This window comes from Panulirus ornatus, chromosome 42 (assembly GCF_036320965.1).
Source record: "Panulirus ornatus isolate Po-2019 chromosome 42, ASM3632096v1, whole genome shotgun sequence".
Classification (NCBI taxonomy): domain Eukaryota; kingdom Metazoa; phylum Arthropoda; class Malacostraca; order Decapoda; family Palinuridae; genus Panulirus; species Panulirus ornatus.
Genome location: NC_092265.1, coordinates 1,607,220 through 1,628,391, shown reverse-complemented (window position 1 = coordinate 1,628,391; position 21,172 = coordinate 1,607,220). Strand labels below are relative to the sequence as shown.

At 40.3% G+C, this 21,172-nt stretch overlaps 1 protein-coding gene across 4 annotated transcripts in view; it reads right to left on the bottom strand.

The window, feature by feature from the left end:
* The window catches only part of LOC139761808 (multidrug resistance-associated protein 1-like), a 134,959-nt gene that overhangs the window by 46,288 nt on the left and 67,499 nt on the right, over positions 1 to 21,172 (bottom strand). Inside the window, exon 21 of one of the 4 annotated variants that reach the window (XM_071686295.1) lies at positions 13,839 to 14,059. The exons of 2 other annotated variants lie outside the window; for them this stretch is intronic. In XM_071686295.1, coding sequence (XP_071542396.1) covers positions 13,839 to 14,059 — 221 coding nt within the window. Of the gene's footprint in view, positions 1 to 7,183; positions 7,405 to 13,838; positions 14,060 to 21,172 lie in introns of all 4 variants that reach the window. One more of the 4 variants, XM_071686296.1, reaches the window with a different exon arrangement.

Sequence of the window (21,172 nt, the reverse complement as noted above, 5' to 3'; positions counted from 1 at the left end):
AGGGAGTGGTAGCAACTTGTTGGAAAATATAGGCCACTACTGATATGGAAGGTAAAGTTTTCATATGTTCCATACAGTAATAAACTTACTTATCATATTTTTAGTAGTTTAGTTGTAAAGGTAAAATACATCAGTGTGAGTCACTTCATAAGGCTATTTACAATATCACAAACACGATTAATGAATATGACAAAAAGTATCACAATGAATTAACATATGGCATCCACATTAACACAGGGCTACCAACCTCCGACCCAAAGAGCCCTCATGAACCAATATTCATTAACCATTTTATCACACTGTTTCCCCACAAATCAAGAACAGATAGTTGTTTAGCCACTGTACATGTTAAATAAAATTATCTGAACTCCTACCATATTGTGATTTTACCTTTGCAACTATCATCAAGGACTAGTGTGATCATCATATCATATATTTTTTTTCATACATATTTGCCATTTCCCATGTTAGCAGGGTAGCATTAAGAACAGAGGACTGAGCCTTAGAGGGAATATCCTCACTTGGCCCCCTTCTCTTCCTTCTTTTGGAAAATTTAAAAAAAATGATGAGAGGGGAGGATTTCCAGTCCCCCGCTCCCTTCCCTTTTAGTCGCCTTCTACGACAAGCAGGGAACACGTGGGAAGTATTCTTTCTCCCCTATCCCTATATATATATATATATATATATATATATATATATATATATATATATATATATATATATATATATTTTTTTTTTTATACTTTGTCGCTGTCTCCCGCGTTTGCGAGGTAGCGCAAGGAAACAGACGAAAGAAATGGCCCAACCCCCCCCCATACACATGTATATACATACGTCCACACACGCAAATATACATACCTACACAGCTTTCCATGGCTTACCCCAGACGCTTCACATGCCTTGATTCAATCCACTGACAGCACATAAACCCCGGTATACCACATCGCTCCAATTCACTCTATTCCTTGCCCTCCTTTCACCCTCCTGCATGTTCAGGCCCCAATCACACAAAATCTCTTTCACTCCATCTTTCCACCTCCAATTTGGTCTCCCTCTTCTCCTTGCTCCCTCCACCTCCGACACATATATCCTCTTGGTCAATCTTTCCTCACTCATCCTCTCCATGTGCCCAAACCACTTCAAAACACCCTCTTCTGCTCTCTCAACCACGCTCTTTTTATTTCCACACATCTCTCTTACCCTTACGTTACTCACTCGATCAAACCACCTCACACCACACATTGTCCTCAAACATCTCATTTCCAGCACATCCATCCTCCTGCGCACAACTCAATCCATAGCCCACGCCTCGCAACCATACAACATTGTTGGAACCACTATTCCTTCAAACATACCCATTTTTGCTTTCCGAGATAATGTTCTCGACTTCCACACATTCTTCAAGGCCCCCAGAATTATCGCCCCCTCCCCCACCCTATGATCCACTTCCGCTTCCATGGTTCCATCCGCTGCCAGATCCACTCCAAGATATCTAAAACACTTCACTTCCTCCAGTTTTTCTCCATTCAAACTCACCTCCCAATTGACTTGACCCTCAACCCTACTGTACCTAATAACCTTGCTCTTATTCACATTTACTCTTAACTTTCTTCTTCCACACACTTTACCAAACTCAGTCACCAACTTCTGCAGTTTCTCACATGAATCAGCCACCAGCGCTGTATCATCAGCGAACAACAACTGACTCACTTCCCAAGCTCTCTCATCCACAACAGACTTCATACTTGCCCCTCTTTCCAAAACTCTTGCATTTACCTCCCTAACAACCCCATCCATAAACAAATTAAACAACCATGGAGACATCACACACCCCTGCCGCAAACCTACATTCACTGAGAACCAATCACTTTCCTCTCTTCCTACACGTACACATGCCTTACATCCTCGATAAAAACTTTTCACTGCTTCTAACAACTTTCCACCCACACCATATATTCTTAATACCTTCCACAGAGCATCTCTATCAACTCTATCATATGCCTTCTCCAGATCCATAAATGCTACATACAAATCCATTTGCTTTTCTAAGTATTTCTCACATACATTCTTCAAAGCAAACACCTGATCCACACATCCTCTACCACTTCTGAAACCACACTGCTCTTCCCCAATCTGATGCTCTGTACATGCCTTCACCCTCTCAATCAATACCCTCCCATATAATTTCCCAGGAATACTCAACAAACTTATACCTCTGTAATTTGAGCACTCACTCTTATCCCCTTTGCCTTTGTACAATGGCACTATGCACGCATTCCGCCAATCCTCAGGCACCTCACCATGAGTCATACATACATTAAATAACCTTACCAACCAGTCAACAATACAGTCACCCCCTTTTTTAATAAATTCCACTGCAATACCATCCAAACCTGCTGCCTTGCCGGCTTTCATCTTCCGCAAAGCTTTCACTACCTCTTCTCTGTTTACCAAATCATTTTCCCTAACCCTCTCACTTTGCACACCACCTCGACCAAAACACCCTATATCTGCCACTCTATCATCAAACACATTCAACAAACCTTCAAAATACTCACTCCATCTCCTTCTCACATCACCACTACTTGTTATCACCTCCCCATTTGCGCCCTTCACTGAAGTTCCCATTTGCTCCCTTGTCTTACGCACTTTATTTACCTCCTTCCAGAACATCTTTTTATTCTCCCTAAAATTTAACGATACTCTCTCACCCCAACTCTCATTTGCCCTTTTTTTCACCTCTTGCACCTTTCTTTTGCTGTCTCCCGCGTTTGCGAGGAAGCGCAAGGAAACAGACGAAAGAAATGGCCCAACCCACCCCCATACACATGTATATACAAACGTCCACACATGCAAATATACATACCTACACAGCTTTCCATGGTTTACCCCAGACGCTTCACATGCCCTGATTCAATCCACTGACAGCACATCAACCCCCGTATACCACATCGATCCAATTCACTCTATTCCTTGCCCTCCTTTCACCCTCCTGCATGTTCAGGCCCCGATCACACAAAATCTTTTTCACTCCATCTTTCCACCTCCAATTTGGTCTCCCACTTCTCGTTCCCTCCACCTCCAACACATATATCCTCTTGGTCAATCTTTCCTCACTCATTCTCTCCATGTGCCCAAACCATTTCAAAACACCCTCTTCTGCTCTCTCAACCACGCTCTTTTAATTTCCACACATCTCTCTTACCCTTACGTTACTCACTCGATCAAACCACCTTACACCACACATTGTCCTCAAACATCTCATTTCCAGCACGTCCATCCTCCTGCGCACAACTCTATCCATAGCCCACACCTCGCAACCATACAACATTGTTGGAACCACTATTCCTTCAAACATACCCATTTTTGCTTTCTGAGATAATGTTCTCGACTTCCACACATCCTTCAAGGCTCCCAGGATTTTCGCCCCCTCCCCCACCCTATGATCCATTTCCGCTTCCATGGTTCCATCCGCTGCCAGATCCACTCCCAGATATCTAAAACGCTTTACTTCCTCCAGTTTTTCTCCATTCAAACTTACCTCCCAATTATATAGGATGTGTGGATCAGGTGTTTGCTTTGAAGAATGTATGTGAGAAATACTTAGAAAAGCAAATGGATTTGTATGTAGCATTTATGGATCTGGAGAAGGCATCTGATAGAGTTGATAGAGATGCTCTGTGGAAGGTATTAAGAATATATGGTGTGGGAGGCAAGTTGTTAGAAGCAGTGAAAAGTTTTTATCGAGGATGTAAGGCATGTGTACGTGTAGGAAGAGAGGAAAGTGATTGGTTCTCAGTGAATGTAGGTTTGCGGCAGGGGTGTGTGATGTCTCCATGGTTGTTTAATTTGTTTATGGATGGGGTTGTTAGGGAGGTGAATGCAAGAGTTTTGGAAAGAGGGGCAAGTATGAAGTCTGTTGTGGATGAGAGAGCTTGGGAAGTGAGTCAGTTGTTGTTCGCTGATGATACAGCGCTGGTGGCTGATTCATGTGAGAAACTGCAGAAGCTGGTGCCTGAGTTTGGTAAAGTGTGTGAAAGAAGAAAGTTAAGAGTAAATGTGAATAAGAGCAAGGTTATTAGGTACAGTAGGGTTGAGGGTCAAGTCAATTGGGAGGTAAGTTTGAATGGAGAAAAACTGGAGGAAGTAAAGTGTTTTAGATATCTGGGAGTGGATCTGGCAGCGGATGGAACCATGGAAGCGGAAGTGGATCATAGGGTGGGGGAGGGGGCGAAAATCATGGGAGCCTTGAAGAATGTGTGGAAGTCGAAACATCATCTCGGAAAGCAAAAATGGGTATGTTTGAAGGAACAGTGGTTCCAACAATGTTGTATGGTTGCGAGGCGTGGGCTATGGATAGAGTTGTGCGCAGGAGGGTGGATGTGCTGGAAATGAGATGTTTGAGGACAATGTGTGGTGTGAGGTGGTTTGATCGAGTAAGTAACGTAAGGGTAAGAGAGATGTGTGGAAATGAAAAGAGCGTGGTTGAGAGAGCAGAAGAGGGTGTTTTGAAATGGTTTGGGCACATGGAGAGAATGAGTGAGGAAAGATTGACCAAGAGGATATATGTGTCGGAGGTGGAGGGAACGAGGAGAAGTGGGTGACCAAATTGGAGGTGGAAAGATGGAGTGAAAAAGATTTTGTGTGATCGGGGCCTGAACATGCAGGAGGGTGAAAGGAGGGCAAGGAATACAGTGAACTGGATCGATGTGGTTTACCGGGGTTGACGTGCTGTCAGTGGATTGAATCAGGGCATGTGAAGCGTCTGGGGTAAACCATGGAAAGCTGTGTAGGTATGTATATTTGCGTGTGTGGACGTGTATGTATATACATGTGTATGGGAGTGGGTTGGGCCATTTCTTTCGTCTGTTTCCTTGCATTACCTTGCTGTGAGAGACAGCGACAAAGCAAAATATATATATTATTATTATTATTTTCATTATATTGCTTTGTCGCTGTCTCCTGCGTTAGCGAGGTAGTGCAAGGTAACAGACGAAAGAATGGCCCAACCCACCCAAATACACATGTATATACATAAAAAAAAAAAGAAAAAAAAAATCTTCACCTATTCATCATTTCCTATGTTGGGAAGATAGTCCAAGGAACAGATGAAGAGAGGCCTTCTCAAGTTTGGTCACCATAGCGTAAAGAGCTAATAAACATTTCAAGTACAAAGAGCTAATAAATAGGTCCAGAGGAGAACAATAAGGATGCTAAACAAGGATGCTACAATAATTAAGACAGCTGCAGGAAAGGCTACAGGCATCAAATTTGCCCTCCCTTTAAGACAGAAAAGTGAGGGATGACCTGATCACAACCTTTGAGCTTATAAAACAGATTGATGATGCAAACAATAAACAGCTCTATGAGAGATGTATAGATACAATAACCAGGGGTTACATAACATGAAACTAAGCAAGACATTTAAGAAAGATGTAGGGATGTACTTTTATAGTATAAGAGTAGTGGATCAAGGGAGTTGAAGTGACTGATGACAAGGTTTATCTAGACAACAAACAGAAATTTAAGAAGCTGGGGAAATATAAAGATGGGCTTTAAGAGTGGAAGCTAATTCACTGCACTACAGAAATAGGAAATCACACAAATATCTTTGAGAGAAAGGATGTTTCCAAAGGTAGTGCTCTCACTACATGAGACAAAGATTTGTAGGGGAAAAAGATTCCAATAGAAATATTATCACATCATTACCAATAACTGATCAGAAAATAACAGGGCGCCTCCTTTCCTTTTTCATACAATGAACTTTTCAATTCTGGATATAGTGTTCATTCAGTTCATTCCACAAGTCTTCCTCATCCTTAAGATTAACATTCTGACTTCAAGTGTGCAGACATAAGACATAAAATCACTCCTATCTAACTTTTTTCACACATTTCTAAGATTGTACCTTCTAAAACATTTTAAAACTTCATCTAACATGACACATTTTTCAATACCTCCGCACTCTATCCCACACAACAATTTCAAATTCATTTTAATCACAAACTTATTATGAAAAAAATATATATGGTATGAGGTTCTTTAACCCATTCACACTGTGGATGGTTGATTTTAAGGCTCACCCCCCCACGTCAGTTTTTGGAAAACATAATAAAATGGTACATATACATACCAGCTGCAGTGAACCTTTATTATTCAAAAAGACCACATGTGCCAACTGCAGTAAAAGGGATAAGGGTGTCTGGAATTTACTTTTAAGCTAAACCAGGATATAGACAATATGACAAATCTAGCCCAACCAGAAGGGCACTGTTATAAGTATGATCGAATTATCAATATTCCTTTAATAACCCAAGGACCCTTTTTAGCCCATTAAAGGCAGGCGATATTCTTTTTTATACATCCATGTATGGTGGCATATTTTAGGAATAATAAAGTATCAAGGAATAAGCCAATACATACATAAATAGATAAAACTGGGTGAAAAACGAAGGTAAGAGGTGTTACTTATGCAATACTGTGTCACAGCTGGCTGTGGGCAGAGGGGAGGATTAGCACAGGAGGACCCAGCGTAGGCAGCTTATCAGGCACACCTGGGATAAGGCTAGGGGACTCTGCGATCACTTTTGTTTCACACTAAATTTATCATTCATGCATTTATTTACAACTGCTATGTACATCTATTTACATGTCAGTGCCACATCACCCAATTTCACCAAGTCAGTGCCACATCACCCAATTTCACCATACAATTACAACACAAAAGGGCCTGTTACATAGCGTTCCCCACCTACTACTGTACAAACGTTAGATAACAGCTAATACTGGTGTTGACTACGGGTGGGCGAGTAAGGGAAGCTGTTTACAGGAATGGGTACACAAAGGTCATGATAGTAGATGACAGTGATGCTACATCACCAAACTTCAAAAAATAATTACAACGCAAATAGCCCAACGTTACGTAACGTAGCCCAGCATCTACTGTACGAATTTTAGGTAGTCACCCACCTTTAATGGGTTAAGGGGGTCCTGAAGCTTCAAAATTGTGTCAAAATTAGTGGTAGAAAAATGATGAACTCCTTTAGAGTGAGAAGTACACTGATCATGATACACCCTTGCTGAAAGTGACTTTCACTTGTGGTGTAACCAGAGGCAGTCTGAACCTGGTAACAACTTAAAACTAAAAGGAAATATACATTATTCTTTCTATAGTTAAACTTACTTCAAGAAAACAATAAATAAAATCAAGGATAATCTGGCGGATCGAGTTGTCCATGGCATCAATATCTTTTGAGAATCGATTAAGAATTCTGCCAACTGGATTTGTATCAAAGAAGTTCTGTGGCAGCCTCATTATACTTATAAGAAGTTTCTGATGAATGTTATAAGATGCCATTACCATGTTATAATGGCCACCTGCCTCAGCAAAAACGAGTCCAATAGCTGAAACATATCAGAAAACATGAACTACAATGTAAGAATGTGTAAGCATGTGCAATTACCTATTCATTCTTTATGAGATACTCTAAATTCACATGACCCTTTTTATGAACTACAATGTAGGAATGTGTAAGCATGTGCAGTTACCTATTTGTTCTTAATGAGATACTCTAAATTCATATGACCTTTTTATATATATATATATATATATATATATATATATATATATATATATATATATATATATATATATATATATATATATATATTTTTTTGCTTTGTCGCTGTCTCCCGCGTTTGCGAGGTAGCGCAAGGAAACAGATGAAAGAAATGGCCCAACCCACCCCCATACACATGTATATACATACGTCCACACACGCAAATATACATACCTACACAGCTTTCCATGGTTTACCCCAGACGCTTCACATGCCCTGATTCAATCCATTGACAGCACGTCAACCCCGGTATACCACATCGATCCAATTCACTCTATTCCTTGCCCTCCTTTCACCCTCCTGCATGTTCAGGCCCCGATCACACAAAATCTTTTTCACTCCATCTTTCCACCTCCAATTTGGTCTCCCACTTCTCCTCGTTCCCTCCACCTCCAACACATATATCCTCTTAGTCAACCTTTCCTCACTCATTCTCTCCATGTGCCCAAACCATTTCAAAACACCCTCTTCTGCTCTCTCAACCACGCTCTTTTTATTTCCACACATCTCTCTTACCCTTACGTTACTTACTCGATCAAACCACCTCACACCACACATTGTCCTCAAACATCTCATTTCCAGCACATCCATCCTCCTGCGCACAACTCTATTCATAGCCCACGCCTCGCAACCATACAACATTGTTGGAACCACTATTCCTTCAAACATACCCATTTTTGCTTTCCGAGATAATGTTCTCAACTTCCACACATCCTTCAAGGCTCCCAGGATTTTTGCCCCCTCCCCCACCATATGATTCACTTCCGCTTCCATAGTTCCATCCGCTGCCAGATCCACTACCAGATATCTAAAACACTTTACTTCCTCCAGTTTTTCTCCATTCAAACTTACCTCCCAATTGACTTGACCCTCAACCCTACTGTACCTAATAACCTTGCTCTTATTCACATTTACTCTTAACTTTCTTCTGTCACACACTTTACCAAACTCAGTCACCAGCTTCTGCAGTTTCTCACATGAATCAGCCACCAGCGCTGTATCATCAGCGAACAACAACTGACTCACTTCCCAAGCTCTCTCATCCACAACAGACTTCATACTTGCCCCTCTTTCCAAAACTCTTGCATTCACCTCCCTAGCAACCCCATCCATAAATAAATTAAACAACCATGGAGACATCACACACCCCTGCCGCAAACCTACATTCACTGAGAACCAATCACTTTCCTCTCTTCCTACACATACACATGCCTTACATCCTCGATAAAAACTTTTCACTGCTTCTAACAACTAGCCTCCCACACCATATATTCTTAATACCTTCCACAGAGCATCTCTATCAACTCTATCATATGCCTTTTCCAGATCCATAAACACTACATACAAATCCATTTGCTTTTCTAAGTATTTCTCACATACATTCTTCAAAGCAAACACCTGATCCACACATCCTCTACCACTTCTGAAACCACACTGCTCTTCCCCAACCTGATGCTCTGTGCATGCCTTCACCCTCTCAATCAATACCCTTCCATATAATTTCCCAGGAATACTCAACAAACTTATACCTCTGTAATTTGAGTACTCACTCTTATCCCCTTTGCCTTTGTACAATGGCACTATGCACGCATTCCGCCAATCCTCAGGCACCTCCCTATGAGTCATACATACATTAAATAACCTTACCAACCAGTCAACAATACAGTCATCCCCTTTTTTAATAGATTCCACTGCAATACTATCCAAACCTGCTGCCTTGCCGGCTTTCATATATATATATATATATATATATATATATATATATATATATATATATATATATATATATATATATATTTTTTTTTTGCTTTGTCGCTGTCTCCCGCGTTTGCGAGGTAGCGCAAGGAAACAGACGAAAGAAATGGCCCAACCCACCCCCATACACATGTATATACATACGTCCACACACGCAAATATACATACCTACACAGCTTTCCATGGTTTACCCCAGTCGCTTCACATGTCTTGATTCACTCCACTGACAGCACGTCAACCCCGGTATACCACATCGCTCCAATTCACTCTATTCCTTGCCCTCCTTTCACCCTCCTGCATGTTCAGGCCCCGATCACACAAAATCTTTTTCACTACATCTTTCCACCTCCAATTTGGTCTCCCTCTTCTCCTCGTTCCCTCCACCTCCGACACATATATTCTCTTGGTCAATCTTTCCTCACTCATTCTCTCCATGTGCCCAAACCATTTCAAAACACCCTCCTGCTCTCTCAACCACACTCTTTTTATTTCCACACATCTCTCTTACCCTTATGTTACTTACTCGATCAAACCACCTCACACCACACATTGTCCTCAAACATCTCATTTCCAGCACATCCATCCTCCTGCGCACAACTCTATCCATAGCCCACGCCTCGCAACCATACAACATTGTTGGAACCACTATTCCTTCAAACATACCCATTTTTGCTTTCCGAGATAATGTTCTCGACTTCCACACATTCTTCAAGGCTCCCAGAATTTTCTCCCCCTCCCCCACCCTATGATCCACTTCCGCTTCCATGGTTCCATCCGCTGCCAGATCCACTCCCAGATATCTAAAACACTTCACTTCCTCCAGTTTTTCTCCATTCAAACTCACCTCCCAATTAACTTGACCCTCAACCCTACTGTACCTAATAACCTTGCTCTTATTCACATTTACTCTTAACTTTCTTCTTTCACACACTTTACCAAACTCAGTCACCAGTTTCTGCAGTTTCTCACATGAATCAGCCACCAGCGCTGTATCATCAGCGAACAACAACTGACTCACTTCCCAAGCTCTCTCATCCCCAACAGACTTCATACTTGCCCCTCTTTCCAAAACTCTTGCATTTACCTCCCTAACAACCCCATCCATAAACAAATTAAACAACCATGGAGACATCACACACCCCTGCCGCAAACCTACATTCACTGAGAACCAATCACTTTCCTCTCTTCCTACACGTACACATGCCTTACATCCTCGATAAAAACTTTTCACTGCTTCTAACAACTTGCCTCCCACACCATATATTCTTAATACCTTCCACAAAGCATCTCTATCAACTCTATCATATGCCTTCTCCAGATCCATAAATGCTACATACAAATCCATTTGCTTTTCTAAGTATTTCTCACATACATTCTTCAAAGCAAACACCTGATCCACACATCCTCTACCACTTCTGAAACCACACTGCTCTTCCCCAATCTGATGCTCTGTACATGCCTTCACCCTCTCAATCAATATCCTCCCATATAATTTACCAGGAATACTCAACAAACTTATACCTCTGTAATTTGAGCACTCACTCTTATCCCCTTTGCCTTTGTACAATGGCACTATGCACGCATTCCGCCAATCCTCAGGCACCTCACCATGAGTCATACATACATTAAATAACCTTACCAACCAGTCAACAATACAGTCACCCCCTTTTTTAATAAATTCCACTGCAATACCATCCAAACCTGCTGCCTTGCCGGCTTTCATCTTCCGCAAAGCTTTTACTACCTCTTCTCTGTTTACCAAATCATTTTCCTAACCCTCTCACTTTGCACACCACCTCGACCAAAACACCCTATATCTGCCACTCTATCATCAAACACATTCAACAAACCTTCAAAATACTCACTCCATCTTCTCACATCACCACTACTTGTTATCACCTCCCCATTTGCGCCCTTCACTGAAGTTCCCATTTGCTCCCTTGTCTTACGCACTTTATTTACCTCCTTCCAGAACATCTTTTTATTCTCCCTAAAATTTAATGATACTCTCTCACCCCAACTCTCATTTGCCCTTTTTTTCACCTCTTGCACCTTTCTCTTGACCTCCTGTCTCTTTCTTTTATACATCTCCCACTCAATTTCATTTTTTCCCTGCAAAAATCGTCCAAATGCCTCTCTCTTCTCTTTCACTAATACTCTTACTTCTTCATCCCACCACTCACTACCCTTTCTAATCAACCCACCTCCCACTCTTCTCATGCCACAAGCATCTTTTGCGCAATCCATCACTGATTCCCTAAATACATCCCATTCCTCCCCCACTCCCCTTACTTCCATTGTTCTCACCTTTTTCCATTCTGTACTCAGTCTCTCCTGGTACTTCCTCACACAAGTCTCCTTCCCAAGCTCACTTACTCTCACCACCCTCTTCACCCCAACATTCACTCTTCTTTTCTGAAAACCCATACAAATCTTCACCTTAGCCTCCACAAGATAATGATCAGACATCCCTCCAGTTGCACCTCTCAGCACATTAACATCCAAAAGTCTCTCTTTCGCGCGCCTGTCAATTAACACGTAATCCAATAACGCTCTCTGGCCATCTCTCCTACTTACATAAGTATACTTATGTATATCTCGCTTTTTAAACCAGGTATTCCCAATCATCAGTCCTTTTTCAGCACATAAATCTACAAGCTCTTCACCATTTCCATTTACAACACTGAACACCCCATGTATACCAATTATTCCCTCAACTGCCACATTACTCACCTTTGCATTCAAATCTCCCATCACTATAACCCGGTCTCGTGCATCAAAACCACTAACACACTCATTCAGCTGCTCCCAAAACACTTGCCTCTCATGATCTTTCTTCTCATGCCCAGGTGCATATGCACCAATAATCACCCATCTCTCTCCATCAACTTTCAGTTTTACCCATATTAATCGAGAATTTACTTTCTTACATTCTATCACATACTCCCACAACTCCTGTTTCAGGAGTATTGCTACTCCTTCCCTTGCTCTTGTCTTCTCACTAACCCCTGACTTTACTCCCAAGACATTCCCAAACCACTCTTCCCCTTTACCCTTGAGCTTCATTTCACTCAGAGCCAAAACATCCAGGTTCCTTTCCTCAAACATACTACCTATCTCTCCTTTTTTCACATCTTGGTTACATCCACACACATTTAGGCACCCCAATCTGAGCCCCCGAGGAGGATGAGCACTCCCCGCGTGACTCCTTCTTCTGTTTCCCATTTTTAGAAAGTTAAAAAATACAAGGAGGGGAGGATTTCTGGCCCCCCGCTCCCGTCCCCTCTAGTCGCTTTCCACAGAGCATCTCTATCAACTCTATCATATTTAATGATAAAATCTATTGAGTTTCTTTATAGTCTACAATTAAAAGTTTTGGGACAGCAAAGCAAAATTTTGGGGGGTTACATTCAACACCCTGCAACTGAATAGCAGCAGCTCAGTAATAATTGCATATGCGTAATTTTCAATATAACTGTGAGTAAAAATACAATATCTAAAACTTATAGTTTGTTTGGTGCAGAAGACAAGTAACAGCACCACCAACCCAGTTTAAAACTTCTTTATTTGTATGACCCCAAAACCTCTTTCACAAGGCTCCTGCAGCTTCAAGTCTGTGCTACAATCAGCAGTAAGGGAAATGATGGACTCCTTTGAAGTAAGAAGATCTCTGATAGAACTGTACTCCTTTTAGTCAAATGTCAATGACAAAAACTTGCTAAAGATGACTTTTCACTCACGGTGTAAACACATTCAAGCAGAGTCCAGCAATGTCCCCAGCCAATTTATGATACACCATTTGGAAAATGAGATTATATGGTAAATGAGGATGTTAAAAGAGAGAAGAGGAAAGCCTTAAAAAAGAGATACAACTGTGGACACTACACAGAACTTAATTTCTGTGGCAGCAAGAACTGAGAAACAGAATTATGTGGATGGGAACCTTGGTACCGAGGTGAAAGGGTCTTTAAAATTTTTAATAAAGGAGTAAAACACAGGCACTTTAGCTTCAAATATGAAAGGAACAGAGACAGAGGGAGGAATAGTTCAATAAAAGATGCCAAAAAGAAAAGGAGCTTCAAGATATGTTGTAACAAAGATACAGATGGCACCCCAGTATATTTGTGTGTGTGGGCGTGTATGTATATACATGTGTATGTGGGTGGGTTGGGCCATTCTTTCGTCTGTTTCCTTGCGCTACCTCCCTAACGCGGAAGACAGCGACAAAGCAAAATAAGTAAATAAATAAATATTATATTTACTCTGTCTCCATACATAGTCCAGCTAATTTTCAGATTACTTTATACCAAGGATTCGGTCAATAAAAAAAAGGAGTGCTTGAAACAATCAGGAGTCTATGTCTTGGCTTGAAAGCAAAAAGAGAGCATAAGAATAAACTATCTAAAAAATGTAAAGAGAAAAAGGAAAAGTTTTTCATTACCTTTTTTTAATTATTCAACTTACATTAAGAAAACACCAAAGAAAGTCAAGCATGAAATCTGGGATTTCGTTGTCCATAGCATCTACATCCTTTGAAAATCGATTTAGGACTCGGCCAATTGTGTTTACATCAAAGAAAGTCTGTGGTAGCCTCATTACACAGGTCAATAACTTCTGATGAATATTTTGAGATGCAAGAACCATAGCGCACTGACTCTCTACCTCAGCAATAAGGACACCAACAGCTGCAACAAATCAAAAAACTAATGAACCATAGCATACAAACAAATGTATGCATAAGTACTGAATTATATAGAGTATGGGGAGTGAGTGGAATGTGTATAAGTGCTAACATACCATAAGAAGGAAGTTCTACACTCACAGAAAATAATACATTAAATTCTCCTGTTCTTACACAATTCTTTAAACTTTTTTACACTCTGCATCTGCCATTTTTCTTGATGTCAAAAGATCCAACCAACGACAGAAAATGAGGAAAAGAATAATCTAAAGTTTCTGAATAGGTGGAAAGCTTTGTCTTTTAAAATGGAGTACATCAAACTTGTTTAGAAAGACAAGAGAAGACAGAGTTAAAAGCTCAGAGGTGTAGGAAAAGAAGCAAACATCACAACAGCCCATCCTTCAGTTACCTAAGGCAATACAGGCACACCACTGATTTTTCTGCACTCTTGGTTCCAAAGCCTTGCCGAATTAACCATTTTCCCGGACCAACCACGGTCACATGATAATAATTCATCAACACACCTCTAACCCACTAATTATACATCTCCCATGTGTCTAAAGTATACCACGGACTGATAGAAATTTAAATCAAACAAATATTAAATGTAAATCAAATAAATAAATGAAATACATTATACACTTGCTCTGGACTGAGGTGCTCGTCAGCTACGAGTTTCACAAATTTGTCCACACACTCGACAGCTCCTTTGTGGTTTGCAGACCACTTTTCTCCGCACACTTTATTCATGGAAATTCCATGACGCTTCTTGAATCTTTGAATCCATCCTTCACTATACTTGCACTCATGTTGTAATTTAAGTTCTTGATGGAGCAACTTAGCCTGGTCTATTATAATGCTACCTGACAAGTCCACTCCATCATTCCAACGCTGTCGAAACCATTCCATCATCACTCGATCGTGCTCAGTACTCTTACCATCTTTCATAGTTTTTTAATCATTTGCTTCTTGAGATCGCTGTCTGCATAGAATTTCAATATTTTCTCCCTTTGCTTCTTTATATAATAAACAGTTGATGAACCAATACTGTAGATGTCACACACCTTACCCACTAAAACACCACAGTCCATTTTTTTCAACAGTTCTACTTTAGCTTGGATCGATATGGACGGGTGTTTATGTTTGACACCATGTCTGACACTCTCATATGTCTTAGACGCCATAGCTAGGATTAAATTTAAGCAAAATAAGTTAAGAATCTCTCAGAATTGCGGTATCACCACCAACAAGAGCAGTGTAAAGAATGCAAATAAGCACACCCTACACACAATGCCATCTGTGGCCACCCAGTAAACTAGTCTGATGGCCATGGTAATTTCAAGTTCCCTCACATAATTTTGTCTGGACTGAAGGAGAAGCCGAACTATCAGTTGCCGGAAAATCGGTGATTTACCTGTACTGTGATTATTTGATGAAGTGACTTTCTGATTTCTAGCTGTTAAAGCTAATGGCAGAAGCAAACAAGCAGTCATCTCTAGAGAGCAGAAACAGAAGCATATCTATATTTGAGACAGAATTTACAGTATGGCAAAGAGGTGAGTTAAGTTTTGAAGTCTGATTGGGAGAGCTGATAAGTTGGACTTAAAAGAGCTTTTGACTTAATTCTGTGGAGCATTTTCACAGAGCTAGAGCCATCTCAGATATAGTGTCAGTAAAAGCCTTCTCTCTCTCTCTCTCTCTCTCTCTCTCTCTCTCTCTCTCTCTCTCTCTCTCTCTCTCTCTCTCTCTCTCTCTCTCTCAATAAATTTCAAAAGACACTGTAACACTTGAATTTCAGTATTTTGTCGTCTCTCATTTGGCCTTGATTCCCATCTGCAGACATCTGGGCATGGAACTGGCAAGGTTCCTGAAGCATCTAGGTCCATGCTTTGAGTCCATAGGGTCTTCATCTCCTGAATAAGGTGATGCACTAATGAGGTGTTGCAGTAAGCAGCTTGAATTCAGGCTTTCTCCACCATACAAAATAAGAACTAACCACCTAGAAGTTCAGGTGGAAGAAGTTAAATGCCTAGAGAAGAGAAATTCCCAAAATGAAGTGGCAGCCAGAAAGAGTAAAGAAAGAACATTTTCCCTACAGATAGCCTGTGGCACCCTGAGGTGAGTTGTTGGTGCTAAAACCATTAGAAACACTAGTTTTAATGATCAAATTAAAGTGATATCCTAAAAGCATCAAATGCTCATGTGCACAATAAAACTTAGCTGTGTATAGCCTTTGAAAATATATGGAGGTAGACAAGGCTTTTTGCAGACCCTGTATAAGAGTAGTACTCCAAGTATTTTTTTCATGCAGCACACAACTATATTAGTGGCTTTCGTTATAGTTCTGTGCACTCAGGCAACAAGTGAGGGTCCTTCTGGAAGCTTCATTGTTAATATGTCAAAATATCCCAATACTAGCCCTGTAAGCAGACGATACAGAGTTGAATGCCAGCCACTGAGGTTACATGGCATGTGTGGGAATGTCAATGTGTGTTTGTTAGCTGGCCGCTAATTGTGATAAACTTTGTTGAATACTACAAATTTAATAATAAAAGATAACATCAGAAGATAAATCTTTGACATTCAAACCTACTATTCTTCGGAGTAATTAATCCTGGAAACATGACTTAACTCATTCTTAAAGTAGAACCCATGACCTGTAAGTAATTTTACTATTCTTATGTAAATGGAGGCTTGTAATTTCTCCAGTCAACATAAGCCTCCTTACAAATGGTGGCAGCAACATGGTTCTCTAATTAATGTTGTGTAATGTCTTAAAACATGTGCATTTCCTAGTGAGTTGCTTAAACTGTTCTAGTATTCTATGACCATCCTGTTGATCCTGCCCTTGACAATATCTATTTTGTAATTACCTATTCATACTGTACAATGAGGAAATTTTACACTCATGAGGCCCCATCTCATGAACACTCTCTACTATTACACAATCTCTAGAATTTATGTATGCTATCTGCATCACTCAAGTCCACCATCAATCAATTCCACTTATCAACCACTCTTAAACAATAGAAATATTTCTTTTTTTCTTTTTTTATTACTTTGCTTTGTCGCTGTCTCCCACGTTAGCAAGGTAGCGCAAGGAAACAGACAAAAGAATGGCCCAACCCACCCACATACACATGTATATACATACACGTCCACACACACAAATATAAATACCTATACATCTCAAAGTATACATACATATACACACACACACAGACATATACATATATACACATGTACATAATTCATACTGTCTGCCTTTATTCATTCCCATCGCCACCCCGCCACACATGAATATAACAACCCCCTCCCCCCTCATGTGCGCGAGGTAGAGCCAGGAAAAGACAACAAAGGCCACATTCGTTCACACTCAGTCTCTAGCTGTCATGTAATACTGCCACTATCCTTTCTTAAAAGTTTCTTACCTTACTTCTTATGTTTTCTGGTTGCTTTATCCCTACATTTGTCAAAGACCCTTCTGCTGTCTACTTTGTTGACTCCTTTAAAAGAGTGAGAGGTGATCAGGTCACCTCTCTCTTCTCCTGTTGCCACCCTACCACACATGAAATAGCAGCCCACCCCCCACCGAGGTAGTGCTAGAAAAAGACAGAAAAGGCCACATTCGTTCACACTCAGTCTCTAGCTGTCATGTGTAATGCACCGAAACCACAGCTCCCTGTCCACATCCAGCCCCCCCAAAACTTTCCATGATTTACTCCAGACACTTCACATGCCCTGGTTCAATCCACTGACAGCACGTCCACCCCTGTATACAACATCCTTCCAATTCTCTCTATTCCTTGCATGCCTTCCATCCTCCTGTATGTTCAGGCCCCAATCAATCAAAATCTTTTTCACTCCATCCTTCCACCTCCAATTTGGTTTCCCACTTCTTCTCATTCCCTAAGTCTCTGACACATATATCCTCTTTGTCAATCTTTCCTAATTCATTCTCTCCAAGTGATCAAACCATTTCAACACACCCTCTTCTGCTCCCTCAACCACACTCTTTTTAGTACTACACATCTCTCTTACCCTTTCATCACTTACTCGATCAAACCACTCCACACCACATATTGTCCTCAAACATCTCATTTCCAACACATCCACCCCCCTTTGCACAACCCTATCTATAGTCCATGCCTCGCAACCGTATAACATTGTTGGAACCACTATTCCTTCAAACATCCCATTTTTGCTCTCCGAGATAACGTTCTTACCTTCCACACATTGTCCAACGCTCCCAAAACCTTCGCCCCTTCCCCCACCCTGTGACTCACTTCTGCTTCCATGGTTCCATCCACTGCCAAATCCACTCCCAGATATCTAAAACACTTCACTTGCTCCAGTTTTTCACCATTCAAACTTACCTCCCAATTAGCTTGTCCCTTAACCCTATTGAACCTAATAACCTTGCTATTATTCACATTTACTCTAAGCTTTCTTCTTTCACACACTTTACCAAACTCAGTCACCAACTTCTCCAGTTTCTCACCCGAATTTTAAAAAGAAAATGGGATGGAATAGCAGAGAGAAAGAGAGAGAGAGACTACCTACCTATCTAAGAGTACTTACAAAGAAATTTATCCAAAGCACCAGCGCTGTATCATCAGTGAACAACAACTGACTCACTTTTCAAGCCCTCTCATGCACAACAGATGGCATACTTGCCCCTCTCTCCAAAACTCTTGCATATATATATATATATATATATATATATATATATATATATATATATATATATATATATATATATATAGTGAGAGAGAGAGAGAGAGAGAGAGAGAGAGAGAGAGAGAGAGAGAGAGAGAGAGAGAGAGAGAGAGAGAGAGAGCCATCCAAAAGAGGAGATAGTGATAAGCTGTAAAATGAGAAACAGGATGAAACTGTTTTCTAAGCACTGAACTTCACTAGGATTCATCTATCCCACTGGGATATCCTATATATAATGAGTCTACAAAGTGGCTGACACGAGACTAATACACGAACAACACAAATTTGAGAAGAATTAAAGCAGTAAGGATATGCAACTTCCGTGTCATTATTATACAAAAAATTGGTAATTTCTTGAAAAAAGAAAGTTTTTCAAGACAAAGATGATAAGAAATTTTTGTATTAAAAGAAGAAAGGGTTGATCCATCAAAAACTATGAAAACTGATCAATTTGACAGAAAACTGGGTAAAACAGAACAAAAGGATGAAGGATAGTTTTGCAGCTATCAATAGGAAAGACAAGAAATTTCCCAGCCTCCTAAAGAGGATGACCATAGGCTACAAAGTAAAGGATATCACTGGTGGTGCTCACCTCAAGAACATTGGGGAGAAGATAACTAAAAGATCAAAGACACTTCAGGAGTTCAGAAGAAATTCAATGACTACGTAAGCAACAAAAGTAAATGCACTAGAATGACAGTCGGGATGGATAGATTGACTGTACAAATGCATATTGGTCCTCCTTCTTTAGGATGTACTGTACCAATGCATGTTTTAAAAAAGTATGGAATATCTAGGTTTACAGGTTCTACCAAAACACACAAGCAAACATAGCCACACTTTCAAAACATAAAACAAGTGGAGTGCCATCTGATTTCTAAGACTTGCTCTTGTTCAGAAATCTTTTTTCATAATCTACAGAAAGGTTACAGGAAGGGCATAGGATAAGTAAGATGTACATCAAGGAAGGGCCTTAACTGAAATATAAGACGTTAATGGAAGGGAAAAAGAAGAGATGAAGAAAAGTATTTACAAATTTCGGAGGAAACATACAACCTGTCTTTCAAAAATTGCCAGGCTGTAGTTACTGAGAAGGAAATGAGAGGGTAGAGGTAAAGCGTTCAAAACCTTTGATGTATTGAAAGAGAAATGGAAGGATAACAGTGGAACAAATTGGGGTGGTTGTAAAAGAAGGAAAAAGAAAAAGATGCACTAAGTGGCATATCAACCATGTAATGATAGAAAAGATACCTTCTGGAAAACACTTGAAAAAAGATATAGATCAGAATGAAAAATTAAATGGAAGGCAGATCTACAGCATCTGCTAATATTTTTGACCAAATACCATATGAAACTTTCAGTAGAAAGAGGGATCACCACTCAGCTTGTTCCATTCATCCACAACTCAATCTCTTCTTCATAACTCATGCTTTTTTATGATAGTATAGCACAGGCAACAGTAAATGCCTACTTATAATATCAATTCGTTCAACATGGGGACAGAGTTCTACAATCAAGAAGCCCCAACCATTTGTATTTTGTTGACATTTGCTGTTTCCTTGTACAGTCTATTTCTATCCGTACACACATCTTACACACCTCTTACACACCTCCTCTCTAGCTCCTTGTTATGGCCTCTGTTATTCCATCTCAAGATGAATTTCCTTATTCCATCTCAAGATGAATTTCTCTGTTGATGCTGTCCAACTAATTCCGAAACCTAAACACTATAATCAGGTAACCCTTTCTTTCCTCTCTTTTTTTCTCTCCTCTAAGATGTACGAATCTGTTACCCTCAGTCTCTCATCGTACCACAGCTGTCTTAATTCAGGAACTATCTTAGATGATCTCTTGACCCTCTCTATTAGATCTTGTGTCTCTTCCAGTACAGTGACCAGATCTAAGAGGTATAATCCAGTTTTGGTCAAATTCATGTTCTGAATAGCATTCCAAGCAATTCCACATACATATACTTGCAATTTAAATGAATGTCAGATGACTGTTTGCTACTCACAATTCTCCTTTTGTGTAGCTCTGGTGATAGGTTAGTCAAAATGTTGAACCCTAAGTCTCTTTTACACATATATTCTCATTATGAGATAAATGCAATGAGGCATTCTTTCACTCTCACATACTCAATACCTTCCACTTACCCAAAATGAATTTCATCATCCATTCATCAGGCCAACATATAAAGTTTGTCCAGGTTCCCAGCACAAACTTAAGATGCAATCATCACCAACCTCTACGTTTATAGCGTCTCCCCAAACTTATATTCCATAACCTTTTCTTCCATCTATCAATTAACTTGTAAACCAAAATTTACCACTATTTCCTTGCCTACCTTTTCTTCATGGGCTTTTTACCATCCTCTCTGGTCTACCTCTACTTTCTTTCT